Source organism: Diabrotica virgifera, chromosome 5, assembly GCF_917563875.1.
Source record: "Diabrotica virgifera virgifera chromosome 5, PGI_DIABVI_V3a".
NCBI classification, from domain to species: domain Eukaryota; kingdom Metazoa; phylum Arthropoda; class Insecta; order Coleoptera; family Chrysomelidae; genus Diabrotica; species Diabrotica virgifera.
Genome location: NC_065447.1, coordinates 122,060,103 through 122,081,474, shown reverse-complemented (window position 1 = coordinate 122,081,474; position 21,372 = coordinate 122,060,103). Strand labels below are relative to the sequence as shown.

General features: G+C 31.4%; 1 protein-coding gene across 7 annotated transcripts in view; it reads left to right on the top strand.

Moving 5' to 3' along the window:
* Positions 1-21,372, top strand: part of LOC126884349 (neuropathy target esterase sws) — a 1,280,173-nt gene that overhangs the window by 770,049 nt on the left and 488,752 nt on the right. For all 7 annotated transcript variants that reach the window (XM_050650280.1, XM_050650276.1, XM_050650273.1 and 4 more), the window contains one exon: positions 8,672-8,858. In XM_050650280.1, coding sequence (XP_050506237.1) covers positions 8,672-8,858 — 187 coding nt within the window. The remainder of the gene's footprint in view (positions 1-8,671; positions 8,859-21,372) is intronic.

Genomic DNA, 21,372 nt, shown 5'->3' with positions numbered 1-21,372 from the left:
AAAATGGTATTTTCTTTGATTTGTATAGTCTTATAAATTGTACAGATTATATTCGTAGATATATTATATAATTCGTAAATAATTCTTTTCGATTATAGCGCCATCTATCGACAACTAGAATAAATGTTATAAATGTCTGTAATCACAGACGTGCCTTTTTTTCTGTCACATACAATAGGGAACTTGCACATTTTTTTTATTACATAATGTTAAGTTTTGTTTAAAAATAAGATTTTAAAAATTTCACGCTTCAAAAACTCGTAATAACTTAGAAATACATATTTAAAGTCTTCTGCGGTATAAAATAGTTCAAACGACGCGTGACGTCACATAATTTTACATTAGTTATTATTATGTTTATATTTCGCTGTGTCTAGGTACACACTAACCTGTACGCAAATAAAAAAGTTAGGTACACGCGAATTAAACTTCATCAAGCCAGTGACGTCATTATTTAGCGTGCGCAGTGACTGTATATTTTGGTATTTACTAGCTATTTTGATATGTTTAGTGTTTGTTTGATAGAAAAATATTTGTTAAGGGAAGGGAAGCAGAACTATTCAGATGTTTCAAACTTAATTGTAATAAATCAATGTATATATAAAAGTATAAGTATATTTAGGTTAGCAAAATAAATATATGTATTTAGTTGACATGACACGTACAAAATATTGTTAAAATAATTTTTATACGTAAGTTAATTATTATAATGAACTATTCTAAATGGGAAATAACCACAATTTAACTAAAAAAATGATTTTATTAACGTTTCGACGTCCAAATCAGATGTCATTGTCAAAATACAAAAATAAGTCAGATTAAATAAATTATTAGAAAAAATTTTTTACTAAGCAACAAAATTTTTGTTTAATTTGATAATATTTTATATTTTGACAACGACGTCCGATTTAGACGTCGAAACGTTAATAAAATCATTTTTTTAGTTAAATTGTGGCTTATTTCCCATTTAGAATAGTTGATTACAAAAATGCCACAAGGAAATAGCTTCAGAACAAGTTAATTATTATTGTGAAAGCTTTAGGTCTTCCTTTTATTTTAATTTTGGACGGTAATACTATTTCACTTATAATTAAAAAAGTATATATTAATTTATAGTCTCTTAACTTTTTTATACTGTTTTAAAATGTTGTTAAACTCATTAAAACAACTAAATAATTGTCCACACTGCATAGTTAATTTAAAAACAAACACTAAACAAATAAAAAATCTCTTTACTAATCAATATTAAAATTAAAGTGTAAACACAACGCGATTAAACAAATTCCAACACTCTGACACTCGTAACTTTTTTTATTTGCGTACACGTTAACGTGTACCTAGACACAACGTTATATTTAGTTATATTCTTCTTCTCCTTCTTTAGTTTATTAACCTCCACCTACTTGGGTATTTGGCCAGCTCGTCGTCTGGGAATAAAGGAATAATATTTATATTCTAATGACATTTATCGTATGTCGTTGTAATAATATATACCAGTTTGTTGAGATTGGAGTTTGATACAGTTTTTGAAGGAAAGGAAAGAAGGTTTACTATTGAAAATAAAACCATTTTGTAAAAGTACAAATTTTCTATGAATAGTTCAAACGATCAAAAACACTTTTAACGTCACATAAGTGTATTTTTTACTGACGTTTATAATGTCTAATTTAAAATTATATATACAATTGGTGTAGAATGTAAACATACAACGGCGTGACGTCACGACGCGTTTTGAGGTGGCTGGTATAAGTTAAATTTTTAGTCGTCTTTAGGGGCCAAACAAAAGACAAACAAAACTTTTTTATCTTTGATACAGGTTCTAAATTATGTTCTGTTGTGATTTATAACATTTTTTTCGAATTTAAAATTTTATGCAAGTTCCCTATTTAATGCGTTAGAAAGAAATCGAAAAACTGTGACGCACTGAAAGATGTCTATGAGAAAAAGAATAGCGCGTCTACACATTAAAAACGGGTTTGGAGCGAGTGTTTGAAACACTCGCCTCCAGTACTCTCCCCAGTAACTCGTACGTGTTAGTAACGTCGTGTAACTGAGCCTTCTTCTTTAATCCCTAGTTCAGAATATGCTATAGTGGAAGTCAAATTCAGATGGCATTGTACGGATATAATATAACAGTGTTTCCAATTCTACTGCCATTGTAAATTTTACTACTTTTTTAAAATAAGTATGGCCAAACTCAAAAAAATGTTCACAAAAGTGTAGTATGTTTCCATTTTACATTAATAAATATTTCCCAAATTATAATTATTTTATAAGAGCCGGTCCATAACGTATGATTAAAAACTGTGACAACATTGTAGTTATTTCTGTCATATAGAAAGCACAGGCGTATCTCTGTAAGTGAACTTCAGTATAGTACCTATTTTAGACGAGTAGTGAGTAGTTTAGTAACTAAACGTGTCTGAACAACAAAAATTTAGTCGAGTAGATTAGCAAGTAATTTAATCGAGTCTTATCCAGTTTATTCTATATTTTTCGGGCTAGTAGCACCTCCCACCACTCGTCTGTACACGAACACAGTGGAAGCGGTTTCTGCTTACGGTTAATCCGCGCGGACCCGCTTTTATACGTTTTCAAAATTAATGCACGTTTTAGTTTACTTCCGCTTTTTGTCGCGCGGGTTTAGTGTTTTTACAAGGAATAAGGAGGCATTGCTGCCGTTTTTGAAAGACCCCCTTTGGGACACGAGGGAGAATGATATTGCACTTTCTTTCATTAACTTTTTTTAAATTTTGAAATAGATGATGGTATTCTCCATAAATTATTCTTTCGCGATTAAGAAAATGTATACCAACTTTTTTTCTTTTCAATTTAGTCAAAACAGAATCAAAAGCAATCATATCGTCATCAGAAGACTTTTGCTAGAAATTGTACACGAAAGTGACAAATTTGAACGGGTTTTCTTGCTTTTACCAAAAAATACTCCATCCAACAAGAAGCGAAAGCACCTGTCGGCTCATTTGATGTTCAGGGGACAGAAATATCGGCCGGAGAATGGTAGTGGTAATACTTCACACTACACTAAGAAAAGTAATGAGGAATTCGTTCAAAACAGTAGGAAATTTGACTTACGCTGAGAAACAAAGTAATAATTAAAACTAGTGTTTTTAAGTTGATCTATTTAATATTAATTGTATTTTTCTCTGTAAAATTTAATATAACCCATATATCAATTTTGTACTTATAAGTAAAAAGGTTTTAAGTTAAAAATATCGATTTTGACTAAGTTTTTTAAACTATGTAAACGTCATGGATTTTTAATGCTTAGTTGAATTTAATCAGTTAATTTCAAAACAGATGAAAATTTCTATCGATTTCTATTACTTTTTTTTCGTATTAAAAAACTTGTCAAAACAGATATTTTTGGCCCAAGACCTTTTTACTTAGTACAGAATTATACTTTCAAATTTTCTATTAACTTTGTCTTAGGTTCATGACTTTTTTTGTTTCCTTTTGAGAAATTTCTTTGAATGTCTATTGACCTCCAACACCACCATATTCTCGCTGCATGAGGAAACTCTGCGGCTGAGGCAATGACTTTATTCACCTTCGATTTCTTTCTGTGCATCTGAGGTTTCTGGAAACTCTGGTTGTTCTGTACCAAATTCAATTCGCCTGGATATATAACAATTATCCTATCACATCTAGCATCTAATACCTGGGAATTAATCTATCAGCTGACAACAATATCAAAGAAGAGGTAAAAGAACAAATAATTAAAGCCAATAGAAGGGCCGGATGTCTAAACGACACAATTTGGAAAAACAAACACGTAAGAGTGCAAACAAAGGCCGGAATATATGTCAGTTATTAGGCCAGTTATGACTTATACGGCCGAAACAAGACCAGATAAAAGCAAAACACAAAAACATCTGGAGACCAACGAAATGAAGATCTTAAGAAAGATTGCTGACAAAGGACTACAGGACAGGGTAAGAAGTGAGGAAATCAGACGCATATGTGGGGTAGAAAATATAAATACCTGGGTAAAGAACGGAAAAGAATAGTGGAATCAACATATAAGCAGGATGTTTCAAGAATAGTAAGAATAGCCAGGGACAAGTCACTGTTAGGCAGAATAAGTATAGGACACACAAGGAAAAACTGGAATGACAATTTAGGGACAGAATGAAATGCATCGTTGAAGAAAAACAGGCAGTACTGCCTATATAAAAGAAAGAAGACATCAGATCTAGCATCTAGCCACCTTAACCTGTTTCTTATTTTGTTTCCAATAGGATCCACACCCAATTTTTTCTTATATACTCATTTCTAACATCTTTTTTAGTTATTCGCTAGTTCTAGTTATTAATAACTACTAACTATGGGTTTAATACGGAACTTAACCTAACCCTAATGAAGCTCTGCTTTCACACAAAATTTTCCAGTTTCAGCTGCATTCGCTCTCTCTAATTGTTACCGTCTGATACATCTCTTATACCACTCTCACATATTCAGCCGGCACTCCTTTCCTACTTAGTACCAATAGGTTTCTGGTAACTTTGCTATATACCTTCTCAAGATTAATAAACACTATGTGCAAGTCTTTTTCTTTCACTCATAAGTTTTTCCCTCAGCTGTCATAAAATAAAAATTGATGTTGTGGACCTGCCTTGCATAAATTCAAAATGACTTTTATTTCTAGAACCGTACACTAAATTTGGTTAGATTTCAAATGTACGATAACGAAAACATATTTTGAATAGGGTGCTGCATAAATGCTTAATGATCTGAACAAAATTAAGCAAATGTTTGTTTACTGGAAATAAAATAATACTATTCCAAATTAAATAAAACACTAAATACTGTAGCTATGTTTAAATTGTTTTTATTCTTTATTAAAAATCTGGGAATAAATAATTTTAATAGATAGGTACGTATATGGAATCACATAAATGTTTGAAAATGAATCACATAAATGTTTAAAAGGAACTTCTCTCATTGCCCAACGATCGTTTACCTGCTACGATTTCTTAGTACTGAAAAGAGAATTATTTGTTTACGATCTAGTGGGGCATCCCAGTACGAACCACACAAGAAAATCCACCTTTGCGTGGAGCCATCACAATGAGAGTTTATTTTAACAATACATAGATATATTTAATAGTATTATCCTTTTTTCTACAATTAGAAAAGACTAAACAACACAGTAATTTTACAAATACATTCACATTATTTGTTAGGTTCAACAAACAGTTGTTAGGGGTTAGGTTGAGAAATAAGAAATAATACATGAAACATGGCGGATCGTACATGCGCAAAGAAATTTGGATCGTGAAATAGTCGATGCTTTCGCTTCTTGTTGGATGGAGTATTCTTTGCTTTTACCCTCACTGTGTTACCATTCACGCGCGCGACAACCGCTCAGATTCGCGCGGTTTGTCCGTAAGCGGAAACCGCTTACACTATGTTAGTACCCTTAGAGCTCACTGGCTCAGCGACTTAACAAGTCCGAACGAGTCGAATATGCCGTGTCCCAATCGGAGGTCGGATATTATCGTGTTGGAGGAATTCCACTGTTTATGTATTTTCCATTCTGATAAGCAAAGTCAGGCAAATATGCAGGCTGAAAAGGAAGATATATACGCATATATATGCATATTATTTGTATCAAATATGCAATTATATGCATTTATTTATGTCAAATATACATGTATATGCATGTATTATTTGTGTCAAATATGCATGTATGTACATAATATTTTAAGTGTGAAAGTTGCTGTGGTACTATTTTATTTTTCACCAATTCTTTGAAAAGTATACGTGGTTCGGAAGAATCTACTGGCTTCAATTCAGGAAAAATTTCTGCATAAAACATTGCAGCCTCTAATCAAGTTCTCATCCAGTAACAATAGGTTTTGGTGGAAGAGGAAGATTCGGCAAATGTTCTTTATTCAACTGATACCTTATAGGTGCCTTAAGAAATATTTTGTTCATATTTGAAATAAAATTATTAACAAGAGGAAATTTATTTCTAATTTCTTCTGCGACCCTATTTAAACCATGTGCTAGACAAGTTGTATGTACTAAACGAGGACAAAATTTTTTCAAATTGCTTCCTACTTTAACCATGTAAGGTACAGCATCTGAAGGAAAAATAAAAATTTTCGTTGGGAACAGCTAAAGGAAGAAAAAAAATTGCTAAACTGTCTTGCAAAAACCTTAAAACTGTCTCCTTGGAATCAATTGAATGCGATTTACAAGCTTGCTCATTTTTAAGAGATCCGATTAATAAATGTGCGATGTAACGTCCAGAAATATCAATTGTTTCATCCACACATACATAAAAATAATTGTCTCCTATTGTCTCTAATTTTATGTTACTCAGTACCGCAGAATATACCTACAGAATCGACCTCGTTTCTTCTTAAGCTTCTTTCACTTGGAATATTCCATTTGCAGTATTTTCCAAGAAATATTCGCAAATTTTCGTTTGATAATTTGGACAAAGATATATTTTAGCTTAACAATGCTTCGAACAAATCATGGTTAAATGTCTCTTGCTCACTTGATTTCCGATTAGTTGATTTTAAGCACCTAGATATCGAATCTTGCTTTTTCTCTCCCGATTCTAATTTATTTTTTTTACCGGTGTGTAAAGCAGTTTTGCAATGCTGGATTATTTATTATATTTTAATCTGCAAAACAATTCCTACAGTGAACTAAATAGTTTTTAGATCGGGGGTTATTTAAAGCATTTTAAATTAAAAATGTATATTTTTTGGTTTTCTGATTATTTTCATGCAATTTAAAATATTTAGGTTTACTTTGTATTTACTTACTGCTTGATGAGCATAATAATTTTCCCATATCAATGACCAATTCTGGATGCTTTGATCCACACAGAAATATCAGGTACGAAGGTATTTGAACCATGAATAAACAAATAAATTCGCTTTGAAAACCTATTTTATGCCCTTTTTTTTAAATATACCAGTATATGCAAAATTCAAAAGAAACTACAAAAATATGCAAATGCATATGCATATGCACTATTGCATATTTGCCTGACTCTGCTGATAAGCATTTATTAAAAATTATTTTTAGGTAATTGATGATTTCTCTTCCACCTTCTTTATTTCCATTGCTCTCAGGTGCTTTATTTCTGTTCATTTTTTTTACTCATTTCCGTTTATTGATTTTTTACAAAAAACACATTGTGTACATTAGGTCTAAAAAATAGCTATCTGTACTGATTTATTTTCTTATTTCCTAAGTTACCCTGGCGATGTTGAGGAGTGGACTATTATTATACTGTATACAGTGCTAGTCAAAAGTCCGTACCCCCCCTCGTATCTTTTGAACGGTTGTACCTATAATAGTGAAATTTGGAGGGAGGAAATAAACGGACGTAAGCTTCTTAACTAGTCATGACAGGTGACGCAATAGTGACAGATGACGTTACAGAGCCACTGTGACCGATAATTTTAAATGGGACCTTATGGCAAGTGATACCTCGTTTGAAAGGTATTGAAAATACTTATTCAGTCATACTAATTTTTTTTTAGTTTAAGCTAATTTTGATGAATAAATGAAATAAATATAAAATTGTAGTTTCGCATTTAATTAATAAAAATTCAAAATTCCGCCTATGATTACTTGTCAAACAGGTTGACGTTGACGTAAAAACTACTAGAGAATTCAAAAACGTCAACTTTTTTGACAGAAAATCCATAGGCGTATATTTGATTTTTTATTAATTAAATTCAAAACTACAATATTATATTTATTTAATTTATTCACCAAAATCAAAATTAACTTAAACCCAAAAAAATTGGTGTGACTGAATAGGTATTTTAAATACCTTTCAAACGAGGTATCACTTGCCATAAGGTCCCATTTAAAATTATCGGTCACAGTGGCTCTGTAACGTCATATGTCACTATTACGTCACCTGTCATGACTAGTTAAGAAGCTTACGTCCGTTTATTTCCTCCCTCCAAATTTCACTATTATAGGTATAACCGTTCAAAAGATACGAGGGGGGGTACGGACTTTTGACTAGCACTGTATAGACTAAATTATAGACTTTCATTAATTTCATCGTTCCCTGTTAGAGGTCAGTCTAACCATACGCCGGTGTAAATATTTGAATATTTACACCATCTCCGCGGTGAGTTTTGATTCAGATCAGTCTTCTTGCGAAGCCTCTTTGATAAGGGGTAGACCACGAAACACGGTGTGAGAGGATGGCAAGAGACTCGATTTGAATCAAAATGAAATCGTTTATTTTCATTTTAAATTAACATGGGCATCAGTCACATATATGTCAAATGGAAGCCCCCAATTAACAAAATAAAGGATGTATCCTCCAATTTTATCAGTCATCGGTGTTCAAATCAATCGGAAAAACTAGTTAGGTCACGAATCTAAAAAATCTAACTTTACCTCTAGAAATCACTATACACCTTGGTTACTTATTATAAGTGTTAGACTGACTAGCTCAACCGAATTTTTACTCCAGGAGTCCAGGGTGCAAGTCAGTGTCGGAAATTTTTTATTTTAAAAGATATTTACTCTAAGAAAACTCCATTAATTGGTTGATGGATTATTGGTTACATTGTTACATGATTATTAAGTCACTTTGTGTATGTCAGTCTTAAAATCTTTAATTTTGTGCACTATTAAACAGTTTTTCTATATTTTTTAGAAAATGACTCAGTGGTGGCGTCAAATTCTAGACCTTACTTATCCGATGACGTCTATGTTTAGCGGGAAAGATTTTAATCATACGATAAAAAGTACCTTCTCCGATACATACATAGAAGATTTGTGGTTGCCTTACTTTACTGTTACTACTGACATTACTTCGTCTTGCATGAGGATCCATTCGCACGGTGAGTCATGTTTTCCGTCAAAAGGGAATTTGATAGTTTATGTGTATATACAGGGTGTTTGGTAAAGAATGGGCCATAGCTTAACCTCAGGTTCCTGAGGTTAAAATAGGCCGATTTAAGCTAACTTACCTTAGTACAAAGTTTATAATAACCGAGATACAGGGTGTCAAAGTTAAACTTTTTTTTTATTTATTATTGAATATTTCCTGACAGGTATGAGATAACAACATGAAATTTGGTATGTGTGGGTTTTTTGGGTCGAGAAAACTAAATTCCCTACCAAAAATTATGTATTGCCCAGAGGGCGCCACATACGCCTTTCAGCACTCATTTATTATGTTCAATTTTTTTTTATCCCTCACTCTGTATAATTTTGACATTAAAATTTTTATTCTCCTATTAGCTTTACTTAAAAAAGGTATACTTCTTTCATCTCCCTAAACTCAACCGTTTTCGAGATAAACGCATTTTAAATCTGCGATACACCATCATTTTTAGCATAATATCATTGTAGTTCCACCCGAAAAATAACTTAATAACTTAATAAATAAAAAAAAAAGTTTAACTTTGACACCCTGTATCTCGGTTATTATAAACTTTGTACTAAGGTAAGTTAGCTTAAATCGGCCTATTTTAACCTCAGGAACCTGAGGTTAAGCTATGGCCCATTCTTTACCAAACACCCTGTATACAGCGTGTCTACTTAAGTTGGAAACATATGGGAAACTTTTTTATTATTAATTTTACGAAAAAAAGTTATTTTTCATAAAAAGTTCTGCATACTCTAGAACCTATGATTCAATTATCAGATATCAGATGTTATCAATATTATACGAGGTATGTCAAAAAATGTGAATTTCGTTCAAGAGTAAAGTACCTTTATTTTTCTCATGATCGAAAATTCTTATTATGAAAAGTTGTTTGAAATTAAAAACTAAGATCAAATATGCAATTAGATGCTTCTATTTGAAAAAAATATTTTCCAAAGTTTACTCAAATTTATGGATACACTTCGTTTTTATTGTGAAGCTATTTCCTTGTGGCATTTTTATGATTAATTATTTATATGGGAAATAAGCCACAATTAAAATGAAAAAATAATTTTATTAACGTTTCGACGCCCAAATCGGATGCCGTTGTCAAAATACAAAATGTTACTAAAATAAAAATGTTGTTGCTAAGTAAAAAATTCTTCTAATAATTTATTTAATCTGACTCATTTATATTGGCAATTCAGACATATATTATACATTTTAAAGTAGAAGACTTTAAAATGATATTGCCAATATTTATGAGTTGCGTTCCTGGGACGACTTACTGAAAGATAGTTCATTCGATTACATGAAATCAATCCCAACTCAAGAATATCCGTCACAAAAAAATTATAGCATGTGATCTGTCTTTAAAAAGACAACCAAATGCAACGACAGTAAAATTCTCGCGTTAGAGATTTCATAGTAAATCACAAGGGAAAACCAGGAAAAACCTGTGATACTATCCCGACATCGTAAGTATTTGGTCTTACATTTAATTTACTCTCAAAAAATAATACCAAATTCTGACTTGTAACATGTTTAATTACTAATAATATTAATAATACTAGATATGTAAGTAATACTAAAATATAAAATATGTACTAGCTCGATATTATTGACTTACTAATCTTGGTATTTTCTTTCTATTGACTTCCTCTTTCAGTATGGGTAACCACATCCTACTGCATTCTACCGAAGAATTTGCGACACAATAGGGAACTTGCACAATTTTTTTATTACATAATAATGTTCAGTCTTGTTTAAAAATGAGATTTCCAAAATTTCACGCTTCAAAAACTCGTAATAACTTAGAAATACGTATTTAAAGTCTTCAGCGGTATAAAATAGTTCAAACGACCCGTGACGTCACATAGTTTTACATTAGTTATTATTATGGTTATATTTCGCTGTGTCTAGGTACACGCTAACGTGTACGCAAATAAAAAAGTTAGGTATGTACACGCGAATTAAACTTCATCAAGCCAGTAACGTTATTATTTAGCGTGCGCAGTGACTGTATATTTTGGTACATGCTATTTTGATATGTTTAGCGTGTGTTTGATAGAAAAATATTTGTTAAAGGAAGGGAAGCAGAACTATTCAGATGCTTCAAACTTAATTGTAATAAATCAATGTATATATTAAAGTATATATTTAGGTTAGCAAAATAAATATATGTATTTAGTTGGGATTTAGTATTCTAAATGGGAAATAAGCCACAATTTAACTAAAAAATGATTTTATTAACGTTTCGACGTCCAAATCGGATGTCATTGTCAAAATACAAAAATTAGTCAGATTAAATAAATTATTAGAAAAATTTTTTACTAAGCAACACCATTTTTGTTTAATTTAATAATATTTTGTATTTTGACAACGACGTCCGATTTAGACGTCGAAACGTTAATAAAATCATTTTTTGGTTAAATTGTGGCTTAGTTCCCATTTAGAATAGTTGATTACAAAAATGCCACAAGGATAATAGCTTCAGAACAAGTTAATTATTATTGTGAAAGCTTTAGGTCTTCTTTTTATTTTAATCTTTTACGGTAATACATACTATTTCATTTATAACTAAAAAAAATATATATTAATTTATAGTCTCTTATCTTTTTCGTACTGTTTGAAAATGTTCTTAAACCCATTAAAAGAACTAAGTAATTGTCCACACTCCGTAGTTAATTTAAAAACAAACACTAAACAAATAAAAAATAAGAAATCACTGACACTCTAACTTTTTTATTTGCGTACACGGTAACGTATACCTAGACACAACCTTATATTTAGGTATATTCTTCTTCTCCTTCTTTAGTTTATTGGCCTCCACCTACTTGGGTATTTAGCAAGCTCATCGTCGTGGAATAAGTCAAAAATATTTATATTCTAATGACATTTATCGTATGTCATTGTAATAATATATACCAGTTTGTTGAAATTGTAGTTTTATACTGTTTTTGAACGAAAGGAAGGAAGGTTTACTATTGAAAATAAAACCATTTTGTAAAAGTACGAATTTTTCTATGAATAGTTCAAACGATCAAAAACACTTGTAACGTCACATAAATGTATTTTCTACTGACGTTTATAACGTCTAATTTAAAATTCTGTTTACTTTATTGGAAAAATGTAAATGTAAAACCAAGTGACGTCACGACGCGTTTTGGACCACCTGTTGTAATTTGAATTTTTAATCGTCTTTAGGGGCCAAACGAAAGACAAACAAAACTTTTTTATCTTTGATACATGTTTTAAATTATGTTGTGTTGTGATTTATAACATTTTTTCGAATTTAAAAATTTATGCAAGTTCCCTATTGGTTTCATTTAGCATAATTAGAGCCGCTTCTTTGATTTTTCTCTTTTTACTATCTGATTCTTTCAGGACCATACTTGAATCTCTCCACTGAACTCGATGTTCATTATCCCATGCGTGTTGACATAATTGAGATCTATCAAATTCTCCAATTTTAATATAAGACTGATGTTCACTTATTCTGACGTCTAATGGTCTTGATGTCTCACCTAAATAAAATTGTTCGCATTCACAAGGTATTTTATAAATGCAATTCTTTGTTCTCTTTCTTGATCATTGTTAGGTTTAGTTTCAGATAGAATATATCTCAATGTGTTTGTTGTTTTGAATGTTGTAGAAATGTTGAATTTATTTCCTATTGTTTTAAGTTTCTCGGATACTCCTTTTATATATGGTATTGATATTTTCCTCGTATTATTTCTTGTGAATGTTGTAGGATACCGTTCTAAGTTGTTCTTTGATTTGGGCGTCGAAACGTTAATAAAATTATTTTTTCATTTTAATTGTGGCTTATTTCCCATATAAATAATTAATCGTTTTTATTTATTACACATATGATAACTCTTTTATTATTACTTTTACGAAAAAAGGTATTTTTTATAAAAAGCTCTCTATGTCCTAATACCTAAGATGCAACCATCAGATATCACATTTTATTAATTTTATACGAGGTATGTCAAAAAATGTGAATTTCACTCAGGAGTAAAGTACCTTTATTTTTCACAATATTGAAAATTGTGATTAAAAAAAGTTGTTTAGAATTGAAAACTATGTTTCAATATGCAATTACATCCTTCTAATTGAAATATTGTGAAATATAAAGGTACTAGACTAATGACCGAAATTCATATTTTTTTACACACCTCGTATAAAATTAACAAAAGTTGATATATCATGGTTATATCTTGGATTTTAGACCAGGCTGAGCTTTTTATGAAGAATAACTTTTTTTCGTAAAATGAATAATAAAAGAGTTATCATAGTTGTAATAAATAAAAACGGTGTTGAGTATTCCTTAAAGAGAAAAATTTGTATTTTTTTTAATTAGAAGCATGTTATTGCATATTTAATGTTAGTTTTTAATTCCAAACAACTTTTCATTATAAGAATTTTTGATATTTAGAGAAATAAAGTTATTTTACCCTTGAACGAAATTCATATTTTTTACTTACCTCGTATAATATTGATAAAATTTGATATCTGATGATTGAATCTTTGGTTTTAGAGCATGCAGAACTTTTTATAAAGAATAACTTTTTTTCGTAAAATTAATAATAAAAAAGTTTCCCATATGTCTCCAACTTAAGTAGACATGCTGTATAAATATACATGTATAACCTAACTTGTTTACAATTTGTTTTCTTAGCACATTTAAAGTAAATAATCTACATTAATACGTTTAAAATCAAATTGCTGTGAGATATATAGTATAATCGTAGTTGCTAGCTTTCTTAAAAATTAGTTTATAATTCAGTATATTATCATACATGCATATTAAAATAACCGCTTTAAAATGTTAAAAACTGAATATATTTTTTATGTAACGCACAATTTTGATAACTTTTGTGGAAAAGTAAAGGGAAAATTATCCCAGATTAATTCACATAATTCAAATTTCCCAATAAGGGTGGACTTTATACATTAGACGAGGAAAATAAAATCATGTCTGTGCTATCTAGGTTTAAGAAACCCTGTGGTGCCATACCGTTTTTGAATGTCACTTAAAACTAACTTATATCACAGTTCAGTTAATTCAGTCATTTCACGATTAAAAATTATTGAAGAAAGCAATGCGTTTTCTTTGACAAAAATTATAGGGCAGTCAATGAGGGTATTTGGCTCCGAATTCCATCCTACAGCATCGATTTACTTGATATTTTCACAGTAAGTAGGGAATAGCTCAAGAAACAAAGTCTACCCTATTTACTATGGCGCTTTTATCTTGGGGGCGGTACCCACCCCTTCAAGGGGGTGGAAAATTTTTTGGTCAAAATAACCAGGGAAGTGGCTATAGAAACTAATTCTAAACAAAAACTGTTCTATATATTTTTTTGAAAACTCAATACATTTTGTGTTATTCGTGGTTGAAAATTGGCCATTGTCATTGAAAAATGACATATTTTCGGACGGTTTTTTGCGAATACCTTAAAAACTATGCATCTAACTAAAACAACTATATAAAAATTTTTTGTAGCTTATAAAAAGATAAAGACATTTTTTCCTTCATAAATCTTCTAGTTATAATACAAAAAGAGATATTGTAGGTGAAAACAGTTTGTTTTTTTTTGTTGCATGCTCAAATCGGTGTATTCAACTTGAAATAACAGAGAAACGGTCAATTTTAGGTGTTAATGCCCTGAATATTTTTTGTAGTGCTTGAAAAACCTTTAAAATGAGCAATATTAAATGTCGATTACATTCAAACTAAGCGAGATATGCTGCAAAAAAACTTGATGACTAATGTATTTTAAGAAAAAATGAGAAATATATTTAACCACTCATCCACCAGAATTTAAATGCATCGTTTTCCTTCCAGAATACCTTTTATTACAGTGTTATTTCTATTGTAAAAAAGTTGAACGGGTTTAAAATGAATGGCTTTTGAAAAAAAAGATAAGATTAAATTATACAGCGCATTTTAAAATTTTCTTAAAAATCTTACTTTTTCTCCATGTAACTTGAAAATGATAAGAGTAGTGAAAAATAAAAACAAAATGTTTACCTAAAAACCCTACATTTTTGTATGGAGTATTGTTTTCGTATCTCTTATCATTTTCGAATTACATGGAGAAAAAGGAATATTTTTAGGAAAATTTAAAAATGCGCTCTATAATTTAATCTTATTTTTTCAAAAATCATTCATTTTAAACCGGTCCAAGGTATTGTAGGGAAACGATACATTTAAATTATACATTAGTCATCCATTTTTTTGCAGCATATCTCGCTTAGTTTGAATGTAATCGACATTTAATATTGCTCATTTTAAAGGTCTTTTCAAACACTATAAAAGGTTTTGTTCATTATACACCTAAAATCGACCATTTCTCTGTTATTTCAAGTTGAATACACAGATTTGAGCATGCACCAAAAAACAAACTTTTTTCACCTAGCATATCTCTTTTTGTATTATCACTAGAAGATTTATGGAGGACCGAATCTCTTTGTTCTAGAAAAGCTAGAAAAATATGTTCCATAGTGTTTTTAGTTAGATGCATGGTTTTTAAGGTATTCGCCAAAAACCGTTATGTACGAAAAGATGTTATGTTTCAATGAAAATGGCCAATTTTCAACCACGAAAAACTCAAAAATTATTGAGTTTTCAAAAAAAAATTATAGAACAGTTTTTGCTTAGAATTAGGTTATCTAGCTACTTCCGTTATTATTTAAACCAAAAAATTTTCCACCCTCGAGAAAGGGTGGAAACCGCCCCAAGATAAAAGCACCATAGTATTTAGGGTAGACTTTGAATCAGGAGATAAGTAGAAGCTATTCCCAAAATTTCATTAAAATCCATGCAGTAGGATAGAATTCGTAGGTAATATCCTGTTCTTGCTCTGATTGACTGGCGTATTATGAAATAATTAACAATGAAACTATAATATAAAGATAGAATGGTTGAATAAGAAAAAATTTAACCAGTTTGTTAATATCGGGGTTTGCCACCTCTAGATTAGATAATTGGTTCCATTCTCCTAATTATTCCACGAATTGGCGTTAGAATATTTTTCTGAGTCACGTTATTCCAGTCCTAGGTGAGTACACTACAAAGTTCATTTTTATTCGTGCTAATTTAATTTCTATATGCCAATTTCAATTGCGTATTTAACTAAGAGGTTTTTGTGTATACTAACATACCTGGCATAATTATGTCTGTTATCTTTCTTGAATGAGAAAGTTGACTAAAAATATGTGACTATGACTAATACGGATCTTATAAGTATAATTCATAAATCGTTCACGCAGTCGCTTTCAGATACACTTGTAATTATTGGGAGAACCTACGCCAAATTTTGATTCATTCGTAAAAATAAGGCTTTGCTACTGGGCATCACTGCCATTAGGATGTTGAGAACCAAATGTCAATATTGCCACCCGCCAGAGTCTAAGCAACTTTTGGCCACTACCTGACTGCAAGCATTAACCCAGCTTCGCTTAACCGACGACATATTTTTGATTGATTTATTTCTATGCGCCAAGCTTCATGAAGTTGATTTTTAGTCCGCACAGATGTGCAGATTTCTAAAGTCAATGAAAACAATAAACCTGTTACCACCATCGAAATTTTTGCATTTTCGACCATTTCTAGACCTTACTTCTTGTTGCTGCCAGTTACTCTTAAATCGTTGCTTGGATCTCCATATACACTCACCGGCACAAAATTCCGCCACTAAAAATTTTTGATTAAGTTTGACAATTTATAACTTCATTATTTGTACTCCGATTTTCAAGATTCTTGCATCAGTTTGTAGGTACATGTATTGATATCGTTTGAATAGTGGAGATATACAATATACAGGGTGTCCCGAAAAGATTGGTCATAAATTATACCACACATTCTGGAGTACAAAATAGTTCGATTGAACATAACTTACCTTAGTATAAATGTGCTCATAAAAAAGTTATAGCCCTTTGAAGTTACAAAATGAAAATCGATTTTTTTCAATACATCGAAAACTATTAAAGATTTTTTATTAAAAATGGACATGTATCATTCTTATGGCAGGATCATCTTAAAACAAAATTATAGTGAGATTTGTCCACCCCATAATAATTTTATGGGGGTTTTGCTCCCTTAAACCCCCCCAAACTTTTGTGTACGTTCCAATGAATTCATTATTGTGGTACCATTAGTTAAACACGTTTTTAAAACTTTTTTGCCTCTTAAGGTAGACTTCCGCACCAAGCGACCGAGACAGGAGACCGCGACAGGCGACAGATAGGCGAGGTCTCCCCACGACTGCTCTCAATGCAATTATATCAGGGTAGTTCTGCAGCCCGCGACCGAGACCAGCGACCAACTATCGTCTATTCGCGACCTATCTGTCGCCTGTCGCGGTCTCCTGTCTCGGTCGCTTGGTGCGGAAGTCTACCTTTAGTATTTTTTTGATAAGCGAGTTTTTATCGAGATGCGGCTTCTTTTTTAATTTATTTACATAAAAATTTTATGGAAGTTTTGCTCCTTTAAACCCCCCAAATGTTTGTGTACGTTCCAATTAAACTATTATTGTGGTACCGTTCGTTAAACACAGTGTTTTTAAAACGTTTTTGCCTCTTAGTCTTTTTTTTTGGCTTCTTTTTCAAAATATACCTAAAAATGTAAATTTTAAATACATTTTCAGTATTAACAGGTCTCTATAATCGTACTTAACCATATACAAATATGTGGTGGATTCGATAAATATTCAAAATATCTCGATAAACACTGGCCTATCGAAAAAGTCCTAAGAGGCAAAAATGTTTCAAAAACAGTTTGTTACACTAATGGTGCCACACTAATAATTACATTGGGACGTACAAAAAAGTTTGTGGGGGTTTAAGGGAACAAAACCCCCATAAATTTTTTATGGGTTACACAAATTTCACTTTAATTTTTATTTAAGATGCTGCTACCATAAAAATGCCACATGTCAATTTTCAATGAAAAATCTCTAAGAGTTTTCGATATATGAAAAAAAATTGATTTTCATTTTTTAACTTCAAAGGGCTGTAACTTTTTTTGTGTGCACTATTGTATATACAGGGTAGGGCATTAGTGTGACAAAGTCCAATTACTCGTTTCTCGTAAGAGATACGAAAAAAAGTTATTTAGGTAAAAGTTGGGGCACACATAGTACCATAATTTAAAAATATTTTCAAATATACAGGGTCGTCCGTATTGACAGGGTGACACAAACTTATGTTTTTTTTAATAGAACACCCTGTATTTTTTTACATTTTTGGATTCTCCTCGATGTTTCCTTTCTTAAAATATATGGTTTTGTAATATTACATGAGGTCATTTAAAAGATAATTACGTTTTTTTGTTAATTTCATAGCAAAATCTACACCCTGTAGAATTTTAGTGATTTGACATCAAATTTTTATTTTATGTTCAAACGATTTTTAATATAGTCTACTATTGTTAAACATTAACAGTATAGCGAAATGTTTAATTTTAGTATACAGGGTGGGTCGAAACTCGGGGTGAGTATTTTCTGAGTTTTCTTAAATGGAACACCCTGTATTTAAGTATTTTAAGGAAATGATATTTTATGGTACTTTTTTATTTCTTAAGCATTCCCTATACCTAAGTGCTTTAATTTGTAAGTTATTCGTGAATCTTTAAGCCAAACATTAATTGTAAGAAAAATTACGTGAAATTTTATTAGGTGGCTGTGAAAATATTTAATAAAAAATAATTTTTGGAAAAGAAAATACATCATAATCTAGTCTGATTCTTAATTTATTACTATTGGATGAAATATCCAAATAAATTCGTAGTTAAGGTTGTTGGTGCGCAAAATATTAATAAAAACATACAATATTCTACCTAGTCGGCTATGACACTAAATTTCCTTAAAAATTTGATATTATACTATTTTTATAGATCCAGTTGCTTCGTTACCATTACTAATATGTATTTTTCTTATGAGAAACTGATTAATAAGATTTTGGTGCTAGTGGAATATAACAAAATGTGCTACTAGCAATAAGAATTTTTCATCAGAAATTCCCTGATAGAAGACAACTAAGAAGAGAAACGATTAAAAATATACTAGAACGGTTTCAACGGACTGATCACTTAGGTTATGATAAATCTGCTTGAATAAAAACTATTGTAAGTGAAGAAAACAGCAATTAAATGTAATCCTTAGTGTCACTTAGAATCTGCATATTAGTAATATCGTTCTTACAATCTAAGTATCTTGTCTGTTGAAACCGTTTTAGTATCCTTTCAAAAGTTTCTCTTTTTGCTTGTCGTCTATCAGGTAATTGCTGATGATACATTTTTATTGCAAGTAGCTCATTTTTGTTATACTCTCCTAGCACAAAGCCATTTTAATCCGTTCCTCATTAGAAAAATTAATATTAGTAATGGTATCAAATCAACTGGAACTATATAAATAGTGTAATGTCAAATGTTTAAGCAAATTTTGTGTCATAGCCAACTAGGCAGAATTCTGTATGTTTGATTCATATTTTAAGCACCAACAACCTTAACTACGAATGTATTTGGATATCTCATCCAATATTAATAAATTAAGAATCAGGCTAGATTATTATGTATTTTTTTTCGAAAAATTACTTTTGATTGGATATTTTCACGGCTACCTAATGAAATTTTACGTAATTTTTGTTGCAACTAATGTTTGCTTAAAGAATGACGAATAACTTACAAATTAAAGCACTTAGGTATAGGGAATGCTTAAGAAATAAAAAAGTACCATAAAATATAATTTTATTACAATACTAAAATACAGGGTGTTCCATTTAAGAAAACTCAGAAAATACTCATTCCGAGTTTCGACCCACCCTGTATACTAAAATTAAACATTTCGCTATACTATTAATGATTAACAGTAGTAGACTATACTAAAAATCGTTTGAATGTAAATAGAAAATTTGATGTCAAATCACTACAATTCTACAGGGTGTAGATTTTGCTACGAAATTAACAAAAAAACGTAATTAACTTTTAAACTACCTCGTATAATATTACAAAACCATATATTTTAAGAAAGGAAACATCGAGGAGAATCCAAAAATGTAAAAATATACAGGGTATTCCATTTAAAAAAACATAAGTTGGTGTCACCCTGTCAATACGGACGCCCCTGTATATTTGAAAATATTTTTAAAATATGACACTATGTGTGCCCCAACTTTTACCTAAATAACTTTTTTTCGTATCTCTTACAACAAACGAGTAATTGGACTTTGTCACACTAATGCCCCACCCTGTAGGTAAGTGAGGTTCAAGCAACCTATTTTTGACCCTAGAATCTGTGGTATAATTTATGACCAATCTTTTCGGGACACCCTGTATAACGGGCCAAGTAACAAAAGTACACAATCGAGAAAAATGAGTTTTTATCAGGAAACGGAACACTATACTTAACGGCGGACGCTATCTGTTGAATTCATTTAGAGCTGTTTCCAATGCAACTGTCACTTGGCCCATAATACAGGTTAACGGCATTGTTGCATAGACCATTATAATGGAAAAACAGAAATATTGATTTTTGTCACTTGCCCCGTTATATATCCACTCTTCGTTTGTTATTCCGGTAACAAAAAAAAATTGCTTACATGGCATTATACGGAGGTGAATGGAAGCGTTGTATTTTCTCTTAACTTTAAAAAATTCTGTGGAAAAATTGAAGGGCGGATTTTGTTTCATAGTCCTGTTATATTATTCCGGAGGTATCACTAAAATTTTGTTTTTTGAATTATCCGAATATCTGTTTTCTTGTAAGCGCTGTACAATTTTTTGTAAATAAAAACACTGATTGACTCATAAACATAAATATCTTAAATAGAGGTTAGATTGATAAGCTTAGAATGACCCGAAGGCAGCCCAGATCTGAATCCTGTTGAGCATTTATGGGATGGATTAAAAATAGCTATTCACCGTCATCCTTTTTTTTATAGAGGTGGAACGCTCTTAGCAGACTAGGGAAGGTGTCCCTAGTACTGTTGGACAGGAGATAACACGTTAGGGCCCACAGATCAGAGTAGGTCCATGCGTCCCGCGTGCCCCCCATAACCAACCGCCTACCAACTAAAACCACCCCCTCTTCCGATCCGGAATATCCCTGGATGTGTTCATTAGTGAACGATACATGGGGATATCCCGCGCAGTCTATGTAAGTAGGGCTAAAGGAGGAGATTGGCATAGGCCCATATACTATTCTGGCCTTCCTAAAAACGGAGAGGCGGATAGGGGGGAGGTCTTTGAGGATAAACTCCTAAATGAAAAGGCGTGTTTCCCCGTGTACTGTACTCGCCTACATAAGATCAGCAGACGGACAGGGGGGTCTGCGGATGTGGATAGTGAGCTGAATAGAAGTATAGTATTAGCTTGGTCCCACTATGCTATTCTCGCCTGTCTGAAAACGACAGACGGATAGGAGGAGTTTGCTACTGAAGGTGGGTTTTACTTAATTGGTAATCGGCCCAGTGGAGCC